The sequence below is a fragment of the Eubalaena glacialis genome, chromosome 3 (genome assembly GCF_028564815.1).
Source record: "Eubalaena glacialis isolate mEubGla1 chromosome 3, mEubGla1.1.hap2.+ XY, whole genome shotgun sequence".
Lineage (NCBI taxonomy): Eukaryota > Metazoa > Chordata > Mammalia > Artiodactyla > Balaenidae > Eubalaena > Eubalaena glacialis.
Genome location: NC_083718.1, coordinates 99,202,772 through 99,218,807, shown reverse-complemented (window position 1 = coordinate 99,218,807; position 16,036 = coordinate 99,202,772). Strand labels below are relative to the sequence as shown.

The window sequence follows — 16,036 nt, the reverse complement described above, 5'->3', positions numbered from 1 at the left end:
TTATATTTTGGATTCTAGTATAGTATCTGTATCCTCTGTCACTCCTAACTTGTGAGGTTCAAAAGTACACCCAGTATTCAAGAAAGCGTGAGCATTGTGTAGAATGAGAGGATTACCTAAAAAATTTAGCAATGTTTACTTTTTGATATTTATTAATAAAATAATCTTTTATTGTTGATTACATAATCAGTTTGTGGTCTTTATGACCTTCAGTAGAAAATTAAGCTCTGAACTAGAAATTAGAAGATTAAAGCCTTGATTTTTCTACTAACTAGATAAGTATAATATTGATTAAGCCACTTAAGTTTTTTTACATTCCCAGAGGTCTCTCTGATGTGCAGTTAGAGAACCATTTGATAATGTGTGTACAGCACTATGAAGCTACAGAACCATTTTGCACTGTAAGGAGGTTTTATTGAATTTTTATAGACCATTGTTTCTTACTGTGTGTTCAGTGTTGATTGATATTCTTCAAGGAAAGGACTCTGTGGCCACGTTAGTTTGGGAAACAGCATTAAACAAAGCTAACCAGGTTTCTTTAGGACTTTTTGGAGTTTTTTATATGCTAGCAGATAATGTGGATCCCCTGCGAATAGGTATAGTATTCAGTTTTCTAAACTTATTTGACCACAGAAGCTTTTTTTGGGAAGTGTTATATAGGACTGTACATCATGGAGCATATTGCTGTGGATTGTTCTCAATATCCTCCAGTCACCTAGGTTTGCTCTGATTTAATCATAATCATATCTACTAACTTGAACATGTCACATTTCTTTTGAGTTCCACATCAGCTCACCTGCATTGGCCGTTCAGTGATCAGACTTTCTGTCTGCGTTCAGGTCGTTTGTGAAAATATTCAGTGTGTCTTGGAACTTTTAAAAAACATGAGAAAAAAATATACGTGTGATGCTACCTCAGTGTCTCCACTAAAGTCAAGTAAAAACCTTTAAAAAAAAATAGACTGGGAATTAGATTATTCCTTTGTCACTATTATAGGAGTAATCATAAAACCCTTTCCTTTTTTATCATTTAATAGATATCCACTTTTCAGTGAACTGAAGAAGTGGCACTTTCTGCTCTTGATAACCAGACATTTCAGAATCTTTTCAAAGTCTGTGTTCTAAATCATATTACAACATTTTTTTTTTAAATAAATTTATTTATTTATTTATTTTTGGCTGTGTTGGGTCTTCATTTCTGTGCGAGGGCTTTCTCTAGTTGCGGCGAGCGGGGGCCACTCTTCATCACGGTGCGCAGGCCTCTCACTGTCGCGGCCTCTCCCGTTGCCGGAGCACAGGCTCCATACACGCAGGCTCAGTAGTTGTGGCTCACGGGCTTAGTTGCTCCGCGGCATGTGGGATCTTCCCAGACCAGGGCTTGAACCCGTGTCCCCTGCATTGGCAGGCGGATTCTTAACCACTGCGCCACCAGGGAAGCCCCCATATTACAACATTTTAACATGTACGTTACTCACCAAACAATACATAGTATGTACAGCATAAGATGACTGTAAAACACTTTATTTTGGGCACTAAACAATAAAAGTAAATTAACACAGATTTAACCATAATCTTTTTTTTTTTTTTTTAAAGAAATTCACGTTCTTTTATTTATTTATTTTTATTTATGGCTGTGTTGGGTCTTCGTTTCTGTGCGAGGGCTTTCTCCAGTTGTGGCAAGCGGGGGCCACTCTTCATCGCGGTGCGCGGGCCTCTCACTATCTCGGCCTCTCTTGTTGCGGAGCACAGGCTCCAGACGCGCAGGCTCAGTAATTGTGGCTCACGGGCCTAGTCGCTCCGCGGCATGTGGGATCTTCCCAGACCAGGGCTCGAACCCGTGTCCCCTGCATTAGCAGGCAGATTCTCAACCACTGCGCCACCAGGGAAGCCCCTAACCATAATCTCTTAAAGGTGAAATTACAATTGTTGGGCATGGAGATAAAAATAAAACTATTTCCTCGGAAATCTTATTTGATATCCTCTCTAACAGAAGCTATAATAAACCTATACTATACTAGTATAAATTTAGGGATGAGAAAATGAATCATATTTAAAAGAGAAGTCCAACAGTAGCCTTCCTTGCATGTCACATTAATGTTTTAAATTCTTTCTAGGCCCTTTGCCAGCGTGAATCTTGAAAGATGGTTCTCTTGATTTGTAGAATGATACTTTAAGTTAGTATTTTTTTAATATAGGCTTCATAGTTAAATTGACAATTTAGGGCTTACTAGTTTTAAATTCACTTTGTTTTATATTAGTTATTTATAAAGTTCTTAATTTCAATAATAAAAATATAATTGATTAAATTATGACGATATTTCATTGTTGAAAAAATGATTTATATTAATGTGTGGTTTTAAAAGAAAAAGAGTTAATTGGCAATTTATTTGAAGAATGTTATAGCAGTTAAAAACTTAGACTCTGGAGTTGGACAGATGTGGGTTGGAATCTTTCTTACTGTGTAACTTGGATAAGTTTCTTAACTTTTTTAAGCCTCAGTTATGTCATTTGTAAAATACATAAAGGGTTATTATGAGATTTAACAGATAATTCATGCTTAGCCTGATTTCTGATATTATATTTTCTATTATTATAGTAGAATATTTTTTAAAAGAAATACATATTTTAATTTTAAATGCAGTTTCTTGGTTTCTTCATGGCATGTTGATTGCTTATGCTGGTAGACCTAACTATCAAATAGCTGCTTTATCTTTTTTTCTCATGATGAGCACTTAGCCCAGAGTTTAGGGAAGACACATTTTCAGGACTTTTTAATTTTTCAAATGAAGACGAAGAAAATGTTAAGCCCAGGATATACAGTTGTTTTTCTATATTATTATAAATAAAGAAGTACAGTGAATTTCATTTAAAAATTGTTTCAAGTGTATAAATATTTGGTTATATAAAATGACTTTTTTTTTGGTTAGTTGTGGAGAATATTTATAAGAATCGAGAACCTGTCAGACAAATGAAAGCTCTTTATTTTATCTCTCCAACATCAAAGGTGAGTGTTTTGAATCTTTAAAAAGTATGTTCTTCAAAATTTTCACCATTGACATGATTTTCTCTTAGAAAATTCAAAGTAATAAAATGTCCTTTATTAGATGCTTCGGAGAGTCTCCCTGTGTTAGAAGATTGTTTCATTTGCATTCTTCTCGATGAGAATATTTAAGTGAAAGAATTCCTTTCTCCCTATCTATTAAAGCAGAATTTAATTATATAAAATGATAGAGTTTCTTTCAATAATTTGTACCCATGCAGTTTCTATTCAACCATAATTTTTAGGAGGATGGAAATGTATGTAAAAGAAATGGTCTTGGATTCATCTTTCTTTTATCTTAGTGACTTCCCTATAGTATACATATATGTATGGGTGTACACACATATATGTATGTATATATGCATATATGTATGTATATATATTTTTTTTATGGGAAAGGAATTTCTTTATAATCTAACCATGATTTAATTCATACTTAAAGCCAAAACTTTAGAGCCATATAAAGTATCAAATTCGTTTATTCTGTATAGTATCTGAGAATGCATTTTCCAACACATCCTTTGGCTTATTCTTAGAATAAGAATGTTAATTTGGCAATTCCAATTTCATTTCTTCTAACTCTAGCAGAGCAGACAGTAGGGAAAAACCCAGACATTTACTATATGGTCTCTACATATTGGCTGCTGGTGGATTTTAATGACGTTTTATATCTTATCCGTAGTATAATTTTATAACATAAAATTCATGATCGGAAAAAATGAAAGAAGCACCATTTTCACCTACTAAATTGGCAGAGGGATTAAAAAAAAGTGTGTATATGTAGACATTTATTTATTTATCTATGTATCCTATTCTAGCTGTCAATACCCATTATCAATGGTTAATGGAGTAGAAACTACTATATACTGCTAGTGGGAGTATAGATTAATACAGCCTTTTTGGAAAATAATTTGCCATGTCAAGAACCTTGAAACGTTCTGAATCTTAGAGTTTATTGAAAAAAAAAAAAATCAAATAAATGGTCAAACTAAATTTCAAAAGCAATAAAGATATCCAGATAAATTCTTAACATTAACAAATACTGGTATGAAAGACCATGTGGCCATTGAAAATGAGGTTTCTAGAAAATTTTAATGATCTATATAAATGTTCATGTTTAATGTTAGTGACAAAAGCAGGATACAAAATTATGTATTCAGTAAAGAATCAAAGGATTCAGAGAAAATGGTACCTGAATGTGACTCCTTTATCTACCACAACCAACTCCAGTTTCTCTTCCTGTCCTGAATCAATTACCTCTTGGGTTCTATAGGCTTCTGGGTGCATGTGAGGCCTTGGGCTCCTTGGGTACTTGTAGAGAAACTTGGTGTGAGATTTCCTTCCTCAGGGGCTGGGTGAGCGCGTGGAGACCAGCATCAGAGAGTTCCCAAGCAAGGGTCATAAAATGACAGATTTCAGGAAGAGTTTGTGTATAAGAGATCTGTGAACCCTAGGGGAAAGGTCAGTTGGGTGGTTTTTTTGCTTTTATACCTACAGCCGTCAGGAGGAGAAACTTCTTTGCCTTCCTCTTCGCCTTCCTCTTCTTATGGTACTGCCTCTATTTAGGATACTCCAACAATTAAACCTAAGCTTCAAGTGAGCTGACAAAGAGAAGCAACCACACATCTAAGTAGGTCAGGTGGCCAGAGAGAGACGGTTTAGTAAGAATGAAAAAAAGGGCACATCTAGCAACATATAGGGGCTTGGAGGGAAGGATGATAACCAGAACAGAAAAATAGTACACTTAAGAGTCTGGTATAGCACATAAACTTTCTGAAACTCAGAAGTGTATTTTCTCAGTTAAATAGTTAATTGAAGAGGATAATCACTATGGAAATTTGAATTAATAGTCTAAAAGATAAAAATGGAGTATCTCAAAGCAAAGAAACAATCATTGAAATCATGAGGGGAAGGATAAGGGACTTGCAGGATAGATTCATGAGCTCTAACAGAAATATACTAGTTCTAGGAGTTGCAGGAGAAGAAAAGGGAACAGATGGATGAGAGAGAATTAAATTGTTTGTTCTTCATTTTTGCTTTCAGGCTACTGTATCTTTAAAACTACCAGCATAGAGGCAAATACTATTAGACTATATTACCTGCTCTCCCTCCTCTTCGCAGTCTGCCAACCTTTGGCTTTTTCATTCTAATCCCCCTTGACAATTTTAGCTCCTAGCTCACTGTCAGTCTCTTCAGCAGTTCTCCAGTCATAGTCTGGATGGTTTCATTTTCCCTGTAGGTAATACTTTCAGTACGTTCATTGACTTCTCAGTTCCTTGATCTGTTATCTTCCAGTGGTCTTGTCTTTTATGTTGCTTCAGCTTCTCAGTCACTTGACCATTCCTAGAGCTCCTCATCACTAAAACAGCACTCTGTTCATACATTTTACCTTACTACTTACTATGCTTCTGGCTAGACAACATAGCATCTTAAAAAATCAGTTTATAAATTAATCTTTTGACAGTTAAGGTTTTACTTTATCATCAAAATAATCTTAGTTATTTCAAAAGCTAGCATATTTAAATTAGTATTTGATAAAATATATATTAACATCTAACCTTTTTTAAGTCTGTAGACTGTTTTTTACGTGATTTCGGAAGTAAATCGGAGAACAAATACAAAGCAGCGTATATCTACTTCACTGACTGTAAGTAGCTTTGTAAAAGTTATTGCTTTATTATTTCAAATCCTATTAATTATGAAATATTTCTTGTAATGCTATTTTAGTACTAGTGACTATTTATTGTTTGTTCTAATTAGGTTAGAAAGAATCTAAAAATATAAGATTATTTCTATGCTAATTCATGGTAAGGTGATAGAAAATTAAATCATTCCAAACTAGTTTCAAAAGATAGTCATTTTTGCTGGTATACAGGGGTGAGGGGGTTGATGGAGAGGGCTATCCCTCAAATTCTGTGCCAATAACAGGAAGAATTCTTCTTTAAATAAAAGTTTCAACTGGGGATTTGATTATATAATAAAAAAAATAAGACCCTTTGGGAGATGCACTGAAGAAACTGCCATCTGTTTGCTAATATTAAGGGAGAAAACCTATCACATTTCTTTTTCTGTGCTGTACATTCAAATAAAAAGCAGCTTTCTATATTATTTTTCCTGTAAATTTTTATTTATCTCATACCTAGTAGTAGCTTGCATTTTTTAAAAGGCCATATCATAAGTATTTGTCATTTAAGTAACCTTATTATACAGAAATTCATGTTTATGGAATTGATAAAATTTAATGAGTATGAAGCCTCTTTTAATTTAAGGAATTTTGAGGGTAAAGAACAACATGTTAAAAGACAGCAGAAACCAGTGGTTGATACTCCAACCTAGTTTTAGTGAAACTATATAAGCAGTTAGGTAAAAGGGGGGAAAAGACAGGTTCTAAGGTCCAGAACTTACTAGTTTAGAGGCTTAGAATTTCCTGACACTAGAGGATATCCTGTAATTCAAGGGAAAATTAAAAATTTGTGTGGTGTGGCTGCACTTAGTGGCAGATTTAGAAAAGTAGTATAAATTCCTAAGAAGTTCCGAAAGTCCTGTGAAAGTTTATTAAGTCCTTAGTTTGGACTTGATTTTCCTTCCTAACAATTTTAGTTTGCTGTGTTAGCAGCTCTCTAAGGAAATATATCTTAGGTTACAGTGGATATGAATGGGGAAAGTGGAATTTCTGTTACAGCCCTCATTACTAGAATGCATCTGTTCTATAAAGTGAAAAACAGTATTTACATATTATCTCTGTCCTCATAGTAAATTACTTTGTGAAAGTCAGTAATTATATATAAAAAATAAATATTCTTGGATGTTGGAATGATTTACTCAAAAGAATGAAAATTTAGATGCAGTTATATGCTTTGATTTTTTTTTTTTCCCTCTCAGTTTGCCCTGATAGTCTCTTTAACAAAATTAAGGCTTCTTGCTCCAAGACAATAAGAAGATGTAAAGAAATAAATATTTCCTTCATTCCACTTGAATCTCAGGTACTTTCTATTTTTATTTTTTTAATTTATTTTTTATTAAAAAAAATTTTTTTTTGAGCAGAGAAAGGTTTGTTACAAGGGTCAAGCAAGGAGAATGGGCAGCTTGTGCTCAGAAGACCCAAACGCCTTTTATTTTTAAGTTTAGTTTATAGTGGATTTTAAAATTCAGTTTTATGAGCTTATTTGTTAATAAGGTTTATCGTAAAGATGTTTTATATGTTATGTATTTGGTGAAGTTTGAACAATCCACAAATAAACATTTCCTCTGATGAAGGGAGGAACATGAGTACTAAATTGGAATATAACATTAATAATGAAAGTGGACTTAAATTTCACATCTCCCACTAAGTCCTGTGTGTGTCAAGGTTTACAGCCCTATCAGATTATGAAACCAAAAGATTTTTAGCATAATGTTTGTTAAATGACTCCAAAGAGATAAATACTTTTAGCTTCTGTAACCATTTGTGATATTAAAACAAAGTTCTTTAGTAAACTTTTTACATAATGTTATATAAACTATTATTTATTTTAATTTATAAAATGAAGGATTTTTGTAGATTTGTTTTGCCTTTGGAATAGTTAATGAGCCTTCAGTTAATAATTGCAAACACATAGTACTTTCTCTGTGTCGGACACTTTCCTAAATGCTTTACATAAATGTATGCATGTAATCTTCACAATAGCCCTATGAATAGATGATAATTCTATCTACATTTTAAAGATGGGGAAATCAAAGAGGTTAAGTAACTTGCCGTAATCACACAGCTAGTGCATTGTTTAGCTCTGTTCTCTGTGTTTGGATTCCAACATTTCATAGAATTGAAATAGTTTACTGTTGTTTGGAACTCTAAGGTCAATATTTTAAGAAATAGAATGGTCCTGGATAATAAATTTTTCTTTTAAGCTGTTGCTGGGTTTTTTGGGGGGTTTTTTTGTGTGTTTTTTTTTTTTAATATTATTTATTTATTTGGCTGTGTCGGGTCTTAGTTGTGGCACGTGGAATCTTCATTGAGGCACACGTGATCTTTCTTTGCGGTGCCCAGGTTTTCTCTCTCTAGTTGTGGCATGCGGGTTTTCTCTTCTCTAGTTGTGGCGCGTGGGCTTAGTTGCCCCGTGGCATGTGGGATCTTAGTTCCCCGACCAGGGATCAAACCTGTGTCCCCTGCATCGGAAGGCAGATTCTTTACGACTGGACCACCAGGGAAGTCCCTAAGCTGTTGCTGTTTTTGACAAAGAAAGACCATAATCAAGTTTGTAAAATTTTAAGATATCTGCTTAACATTAAACTGTTTTCCAAAGGTTACCTTTAGATTTATTCTTTTTAATATGATATGTAAGTTCAGTGTAGGGTGAAAATGGGCTTCCTAAAATGATGTGGGATTAAATAATGGTGTGATAAATATTACAAATGTGTCCAGAGCATCTTGCTGCACAGAAGATAAATATGGTTTTTGCCTCAGAATTCAGTAAATTTCAGTAATTGCTGTATTTGAAGGAGAGGTTTGTGTATATATCTGACTAATTTGATGGCTGATGGAAATAACTTGTCTTTGTGTGTATAGACAAATCTCATGAGACTCTTCTACTTACCAGTCTTTGCAAAATGTTGTGATTATTTAAGGTCCTATCTGTTGGCTATGTTTTTCCCCTAAGAAGTTTTTTCTTTTAATTTACTTCCTTGATAAATATCTTAAGGGAGTTTACTTAATAAATTTAACTGTTATGGGGAAATTACAGTGAAAATTGTAATTTTCTCAGTTTTGTATTATGACCTTTTGTTTGTTTGCAAGTGAAGATATAAATGAAATACTGCTAACTGCTTTGAGCTGTAAGCAAAGGCCTATGTGAGCATTTATCAAGATCATGTGCAGTGGACATTGTCTTCTAGATGCAAAGAGTATGCTATGAAAAGATGATCAAGATATGTGCCCCACCCTCATCCGAGAGCTGTGAAAGAGATACAAAGTATTACACATCTTCAAAACAACATCAGTTAAGATTAGGTTCAACTGCATATAACAGGACAACTTAAACTTTCAGTGTTTAACCAAGTTGGAAATTTATTTCTTGCTAATATACAAAAAGTCAGGAAGTGGGCTATATAAGGCCGGTATGCTGGCTCTACAAAATTGTCAGGGGCCTGGTCTCTTAGGGATGGCCCTCATGATCCAAGATGTCTGTAGAATTATTACATTCTCATTTGAGGAAGGAGGATGAAGGAGAGAAAGAAGAAAGTACATTTTCATTTATATCTTATTAGCTAAAATTTAGTCACATGGCAATACCCAAGTGCATGGAAAATGGAAATGTAGTCTTTTAGCCGAGCATATGGCTGCTTACCCCCAATAATTGGTATGATTACTGAAAAGTAAGGGAACAATGGTTTTATAGGAGGCAGCTCATAGTCTGCCACAAGAGGAGATTAGTTCTTACTAGGAAAATGAGAAAACACTTGAAAAATAGATAGAATTTCATAAGGTAGTAATGAAGAGGGAAGAAATATTCTAAGAAGTGAGAATAGCGTGAGTGCAAAGATACAGAAGCAGGAAAGTGCAGGGGAGCAGCAGGAATAAGGATTATAATAGGTGATGGTATGATAGATAAGGCTGTGTCTGTAGGTAGGTTGGGACCAGGTTGTAGGAGGCACCAGGTTCCATCAAGAGTGATGGCAGAAAGTGGGCTGGTACAGAAAAGTCCTAAAGTCTTTAAGGAAAAGTAGAAGTCGGGTGATCGTTGAGGAGAAATTGGTAAATTCAGATACGATAGTCTTCCGAAGAAGAGAAGTTGGACATTCATCATATTTCGAAGTTGCATAGAGAGGAAAGTGGTTGACTCCTCCTGAATCCATGAGTCAAAGGGATTAAAGAAAGCTCTCTTTCAAAGGGTTTAAGGTAATTAATGCTGTCACATATACGTTAGGGCAATTAGATGGAAAGCATTAAAGAATATAAGGGAGTTTGTTTACAGTGGACCTCAGGGAGTACAAAAAGTCTGGTATAGTTAGTGGAGAGGGTGCTAGATTGTATCTAGGTAGAAACAGAGCTAAGCTGGCTATAATTTAGCAAGAAAAGTAGGTGGAGGTTGTGGGGGGAGAGTTCCTATATTTAAGGAGCTGATTGTGGGTCATGGAGATGAAGAAAGCATTTAGTAATAGTCTAAAGGAACATGTCATGGTGGTGATGGAAAGTGGGGGGAGGAGAAGGAAGGAAAGGGAAGATGTGAGTGTAGAATGAAAACCAGCTCCAAAATTGTATTTGGTTCATTAGAGTATTAGATAATAGCTAAGGTTAATTTAAGCTGTGGTAACAACTCCCCAGATCACAGTGCATTACAACAACAAGGTTTATTTCTCCTTCATGTTAGTGTCCATTGTGGTTTGACTGGGGCTTTGCTCTACATCCTCTTCATTCTGGGACTTAGGCTGAAGGAGTAGCCCCTGTCTGGGACATAGCAGAGGGAAAAGGGAAATGGTGGAGCCATACAATGGCTTTTAAAGCTTCTGTAGGGAAGTGGCACATGTCACTTCTACTCACATTCCAATGACCATAGCAAGCCTGATATCAATGAGTGGGAAGTATACTCCCATAGGGAGAGGCCCTGTAGGGAGGGCAATAAATATTTTTGAACAGATATTATCTACTGCAATGGGATAGAATGCTATGAGAAAGCCACAGTCCAGCTGTAGGGTGCTTGTTGGCAGTTAATACAGCAACTAAGACTTTGTTAATACAGCAACACAGACATAAGTGGATTAGCTTCAGCTAAATCTCTGTCTATGTTCAGGCTGCTGCTGTTAGTGATGGGTTATGTTCAGAGAAACGAATTACTTTGTGTGAAAGGAAGTGCAGGGAAGTTTATTCATAATTCATTAGTTAACCTATAATGTTTATTACATGTCTACTTTTACACTCAGTACATTATCCTAGGCTAAGGGGGATTACTATCATTGTTTAAAAAACAAAATTAAAATTAATTTAATGGGAAAATCTCAACTCCAATTAGAGAGCTTTTTCTTTTGCATTCTTCAAATAACACATTAATAGTAAATCTCTAATCCAATTCTTTGTGTGTAAGTAAATGCTTTTGTTAGTTGAAAAATGTCTGTGAGGTTTCACCGTATATATCGTAAGACCAGTACTATGTCTGGCACAATGCTGTGTCTTTTGGGGAAGTATGTCTCTATTTTAAGGACATTAAGAGTATAAGCTAAAGAGTTGAAGATATATATCAACTTTGGAAAATTTCTAGGTTATTCTCTAATGGGTTAACATTTTAATGTATGTCAAATAAATAGACCAATTTTGGCTTTGTTTTATTTCTTTGTGCCAGGTTTTAGATTTTTATTTTTGTTTGACTACCTCAGATTTCTTCATCTGCTGCACAGGTAGAGAAAATCAAAGAGTACAATCTATATATGAAACAAGAATTGAAGGAGAGAGGTAGACTAAGCAGGAAAGGAGAGTGAGAAAAGAAATAAAGGATGAAATCAAGATGACAGAGAAAATGAGATTTGATTAAGGTAAAGACACAGTTGTTTCAGGAAACAGCATGGTTGGTGCAAGTATTATTTTTTTAGAATCCCAAGGAATAGCTGTGTTTTTCTAGGTATATATTTTTAGTCAAGTTTCTAAATTGACAGTGTGACTTTTTTTGGCCTAACTTAGGTATATACTCTTGATGTACCAGATGCATTCTATTACTGTTACAGTCCAGACCCTAGTAATGCAAATGGAAAAGATATCATCATGGAAGCGATGGCTGAGCAGATAGTTACAGTATGTGCTACCCTGGATGAAAATCCTGGAGTAAGATATAAAAGGTAAGACACTCAGTGGTGCCTTTATATGTTATGCTGTCTGTTTGCTCTTTGGTATAGAGGTAAGTAATGTCTCTGTGCTTTTGTGTGTTGATTTGCAGAATTTATTTTCTTTATAAAATTATGCTGTACATATAGGAGATTTAAAGTTTAAGGCTTAAATTTCAGAGTAACTAATAGCCTCTATTACTGAATTTCAGAGCTTAAATTTGGTATGGTTTACATGTATATTTTTCATGAGTTTAAGGAATGCTTAGAAGAATGTCTTTGTTGTCCTATGGGGAATACCATCTTACATTTAATGTTTTATTGAATTTCCACCAAATTTAAATAGTCATAGTATCTGGATACTGGTTATAGTATCTAAATATCTATGGTATCTAATTCCAGTAGCCATTTTAAATAGATTTTTGGAGGTTTTTTGTTTTTTTTAAATTATTATTATTTATTTTATTTTTGGCTGCATTGGGTCTTCATTGCTGCGCATGGGCTTTCTCTAGTTGCGGCGAGCGGGGGCTACTCTTCATTGTGGTGTGCAGGCTTCTCATTGTGGTGGCTTCTCTTGTTGCAGAGCACTGGCTGTAGGCGTGCAGGCTTCAGTAGTTGTGGCACGTGGGCTCAGTAGTTGTGGCTCGCGAGCTCTAGAGCGCAGGCTCAGTATTTGTGGCACACGGGCTTAGTTGCTCTGCAGCATGTGGGATCTTCCTGGACCAGGGCTCGGACCCGTGTCCCCTGCATGGGCAGGTGGATTCTTACCCACTGCGCCACCAGGGAAGCCCGATTTTTGGAGTTTTTTAAAAGTTAAAGTTTGACTTTAGTACTATGTACCTTTATTTATTTGCTTCTTGTTAAAAGTAAAGTTTACTGCAAAGTGCATAAATTATATTTATATGGCTTGATAAATCATTCCAAAGTGAACATGCCCATCTGACTTCACCAAGGTCAAGAAATAGAATACTAACAGTATCTCAGAGGCCCCCCTCATGATCCCCTCTAGTCGTCACCCCCTGTCTCCTCCCCAGAGGTAACTACTATCTTGACTTATAACACATATTTTAGTTTTGCCTGATTTTGAACTTGGTATAAATGGGGTTATGATGTTTTTTATTTCTGGCTTTGTTCAGTATTATGCTCTTAGACATTCATGTTGTTCTGTATAGCCAGACAGCTTGGATTTTAATCTCTGCTACTTACTGGCTGTGTGATCCTTCTGCTCTCAGTTTCTTTATCTATGAAATGGGAGCAATCATAGTACTCACCTTATAAGGTTGTTTTTAGAATTAAATGAGTTAATATCTGTAAAGAACTCAAAATAGTGTATGACACTAATAAACTAGTAGACGTAAATATACTGTACTACTACTAATAAGTTATGTCACTTGTTTCTGTTTTAAAAGTTTCTTTAACTTAAACATTGACATTTGTCAACGTAGTTGGATGCATTGTTTAATTTCAAATTCATCTGGTACTTTATATTTAAGTTTCATTATTCTTGACCATTTAAAAAATCTTCTGTTAATTACTTAGAAAGAGTATAGTAAATCTCCTTAATTCAGATGTGACCAAACAGGCTCTTCACTCATACCTCAGGTGTTGGAAACATTCTTTTTCTTATAGGTGATATGCTAATTACATTCTGAACTTAAGTGGTTTATCTCCTGCTAGAGTTCAGTCTCTGTTCAAGCTTCTGCTCTTGGTGTTTGGCTCTGTTCAGGGAAATGAGTATGTAATATAGTCGGCCATATATATCCACAGGTTCGGCATCCTCAGATTCAACCAATCGTGGATTGAAAATATTAAAAAAATAAAATTCCAGGAAGTTCCAGAAAGCAAAACTTGAATTTGCTACATGCAGACAACTATTTACATAACATTTACGTTGTATTTATGACTATTTACATAGCATTTACACTGTATTAGTGTTATAAGTAATCTAGAGGTGATTTAAAGTATATGGGGGATATGCATAGTTTATATGCAAATACTATGCCATTTTATAAAAGGGGCTTAAGCATCCATAGATTTTGAAATCTGAGTGAGGTCCTGGAACCAATCCCCTGTGGATACTGAGGGATAACTGAGGCCAATTTATAATTTAATAGCTCACCTTTGGACCTGTTTGGAGTTATTGTAATAGTTAAATAATCAGGCTTTTAGAATCCTACCTGTTCTTTCACAAAGTATTCTTTTATGCCTCATGGACTTTTCAAGTGTAATTCTAATATGAAATTATTTCCTTTTGAAAATATTTTAAAGCAAAATTTGTAATAAATTATTCTTTATAGTTGCTGCTTTATTTACTTTTGAGGTATAAAACCTAAAGGTCCTTTAACACTTTGAAGCCCTTTACAAGGAGAGCCTCCATTTTTGAGGTTGGTGTGCTAATTGAAGAGCCTTTTCCAACAATTTCTTGTAGACTCGGAAGTTATACTAATGTCACTGATCATGAAGTTACAATTTAGAGTATGATTTTATCATTTTAGAAGACAGTGGTATATAAGATTTTATGCAAAAGACTATATTGGAAAGTTGACTGAATGTTAGAGAGCATGTAGGGAGATCTCATACTGCTAGTGGGAGAGATAATTGGTCAAGTAATTTGGAGAGTAATATGGTAATATCTGGAAAAGTTGAAAATGTACATACCATATAATCTAGCAATTATACTTTTAGAAATAATATATCTAGAGAAACATGTACATGGAGATGTATGTACAAAGATATTTGTTTCAATGTTGTTTGCAATAGTATAAAATTGAGAATGACTTAAATGTCCATCTTTAGGGGAATGAATGCATAGAATCCAGTATAAATCATATGATGGAATACTATATAGAACTAAAATGATTAAATTTGATATGTGTGTCAACATAGATAGATCTCACACATATATATAACAGTAAAAACATACTGTTAAAACACATATAAAACAGTAAACATATGTATAATAATAATGACAGGAAGAATACACATCAAATTCATGATAGTAGTTGCCTTGGAGTGGCGGTAGCTAGGGGTGGCGGAGAAGACTGGGAATTGGGAGGGGAATAAAGGGACTGTGGTTTTATTTATAATATTTCCTTCATATGAAAAAAAATCTGAAGTACATATGATAAGGTTTACATTGATAAAATCTAGACAAATTGATATAGCATTATATTTGATGTATTATCTGAACTTCTCCATGTTTATAAAATCTTTTAAATTAATAAATTTATGGTTTAATTTTAGAATTCAACTTGATGATATTGTAAAGTGTGTCTTGAAAGAAAGATAATTGTTTGAACATTTTTTCCGTTTTTAGTAAACCTCTAGATAATGCCAGTAAGCTTGCTCAGCTTGTTGAAAAAAAACTTGAAAACTACTACAAGATTGATGAAAAGAGCCTAATAAAGGTAACATATAAAAGACAAATAGTGGTTATGCATAAAGTCTGTCTTATTTCTTTATAAACCAAGGAAACTGTTGTCATTCATTTTCCAGTATTGATTTGAGAATCGTTAACACAGATCCCCAATTTTGATTTGGGAATCACTGATATAAGTGGTAGTAGAAGTCTTAATAGACAGTGTGGCTTAGAGGGGAAGATAAGGGTTTTGAAGTAAGCACTTTGTGTAAATCCTGGCTATGCCATTTAATTCATAGAGATGTCAATTAGCAAATGATGTAACTTCTCTGTGCCTAAGTTTTCTTATCTATAAAATGGGGATAATAAGAGAATACTATTTTATAAAATAGAGGATTAAATGAGTTAATACATAAAAAGTTTTTAGAATAGTGCTTGCAACTGAGTAAACAGTTAATAAACATAATTTTTCCTGTTATCACCAGCTTTGTGTTCTTGGACATATTATTTACTCTGAGTTGTATTTTCATCTATAAAATGGATCAGATGATATATACCTTGCTTGGTTGGTATGAAGATTAGGCAGATTAGCTTGTGTTTGGCATATAATAGGAGTTTAATGAATGATAGCTATTACTATCTTATCAAGGTAATATAAAGTAATCTAAGACTAAGATTAGAACCTGGGGAATTCTAGCATTTGAGCTTGGGTTGGAGAGTGAAAAGCTTGAGTAGACTGACAGAGGTGGTGCCAGAGGGCTAGGAAGCCATATTACAGTAGCTGAAGAATGAAAAGAAGGAACTGTTGATAGTTTAGAAGAGGAGATGGGCAAGGAAACCACCAATTACAGT

General features: G+C 34.5%; 1 protein-coding gene across 2 annotated transcripts in view; it reads left to right on the top strand.

Moving 5' to 3' along the window:
- The window catches only part of STXBP3 (syntaxin binding protein 3), a 53,746-nt gene that overhangs the window by 11,609 nt on the left and 26,101 nt on the right, over positions 1-16,036 (top strand). For both annotated transcript variants that reach the window (XM_061186236.1, XM_061186237.1), the window contains exons 4-8: positions 2,927-3,003; positions 5,608-5,686; positions 6,922-7,022; positions 11,687-11,841; positions 15,143-15,233. In XM_061186236.1, coding sequence (XP_061042219.1) covers positions 2,927-3,003; positions 5,608-5,686; positions 6,922-7,022; positions 11,687-11,841; positions 15,143-15,233 — 503 coding nt within the window. The remainder of the gene's footprint in view (positions 1-2,926; positions 3,004-5,607; positions 5,687-6,921; positions 7,023-11,686; positions 11,842-15,142; positions 15,234-16,036) is intronic.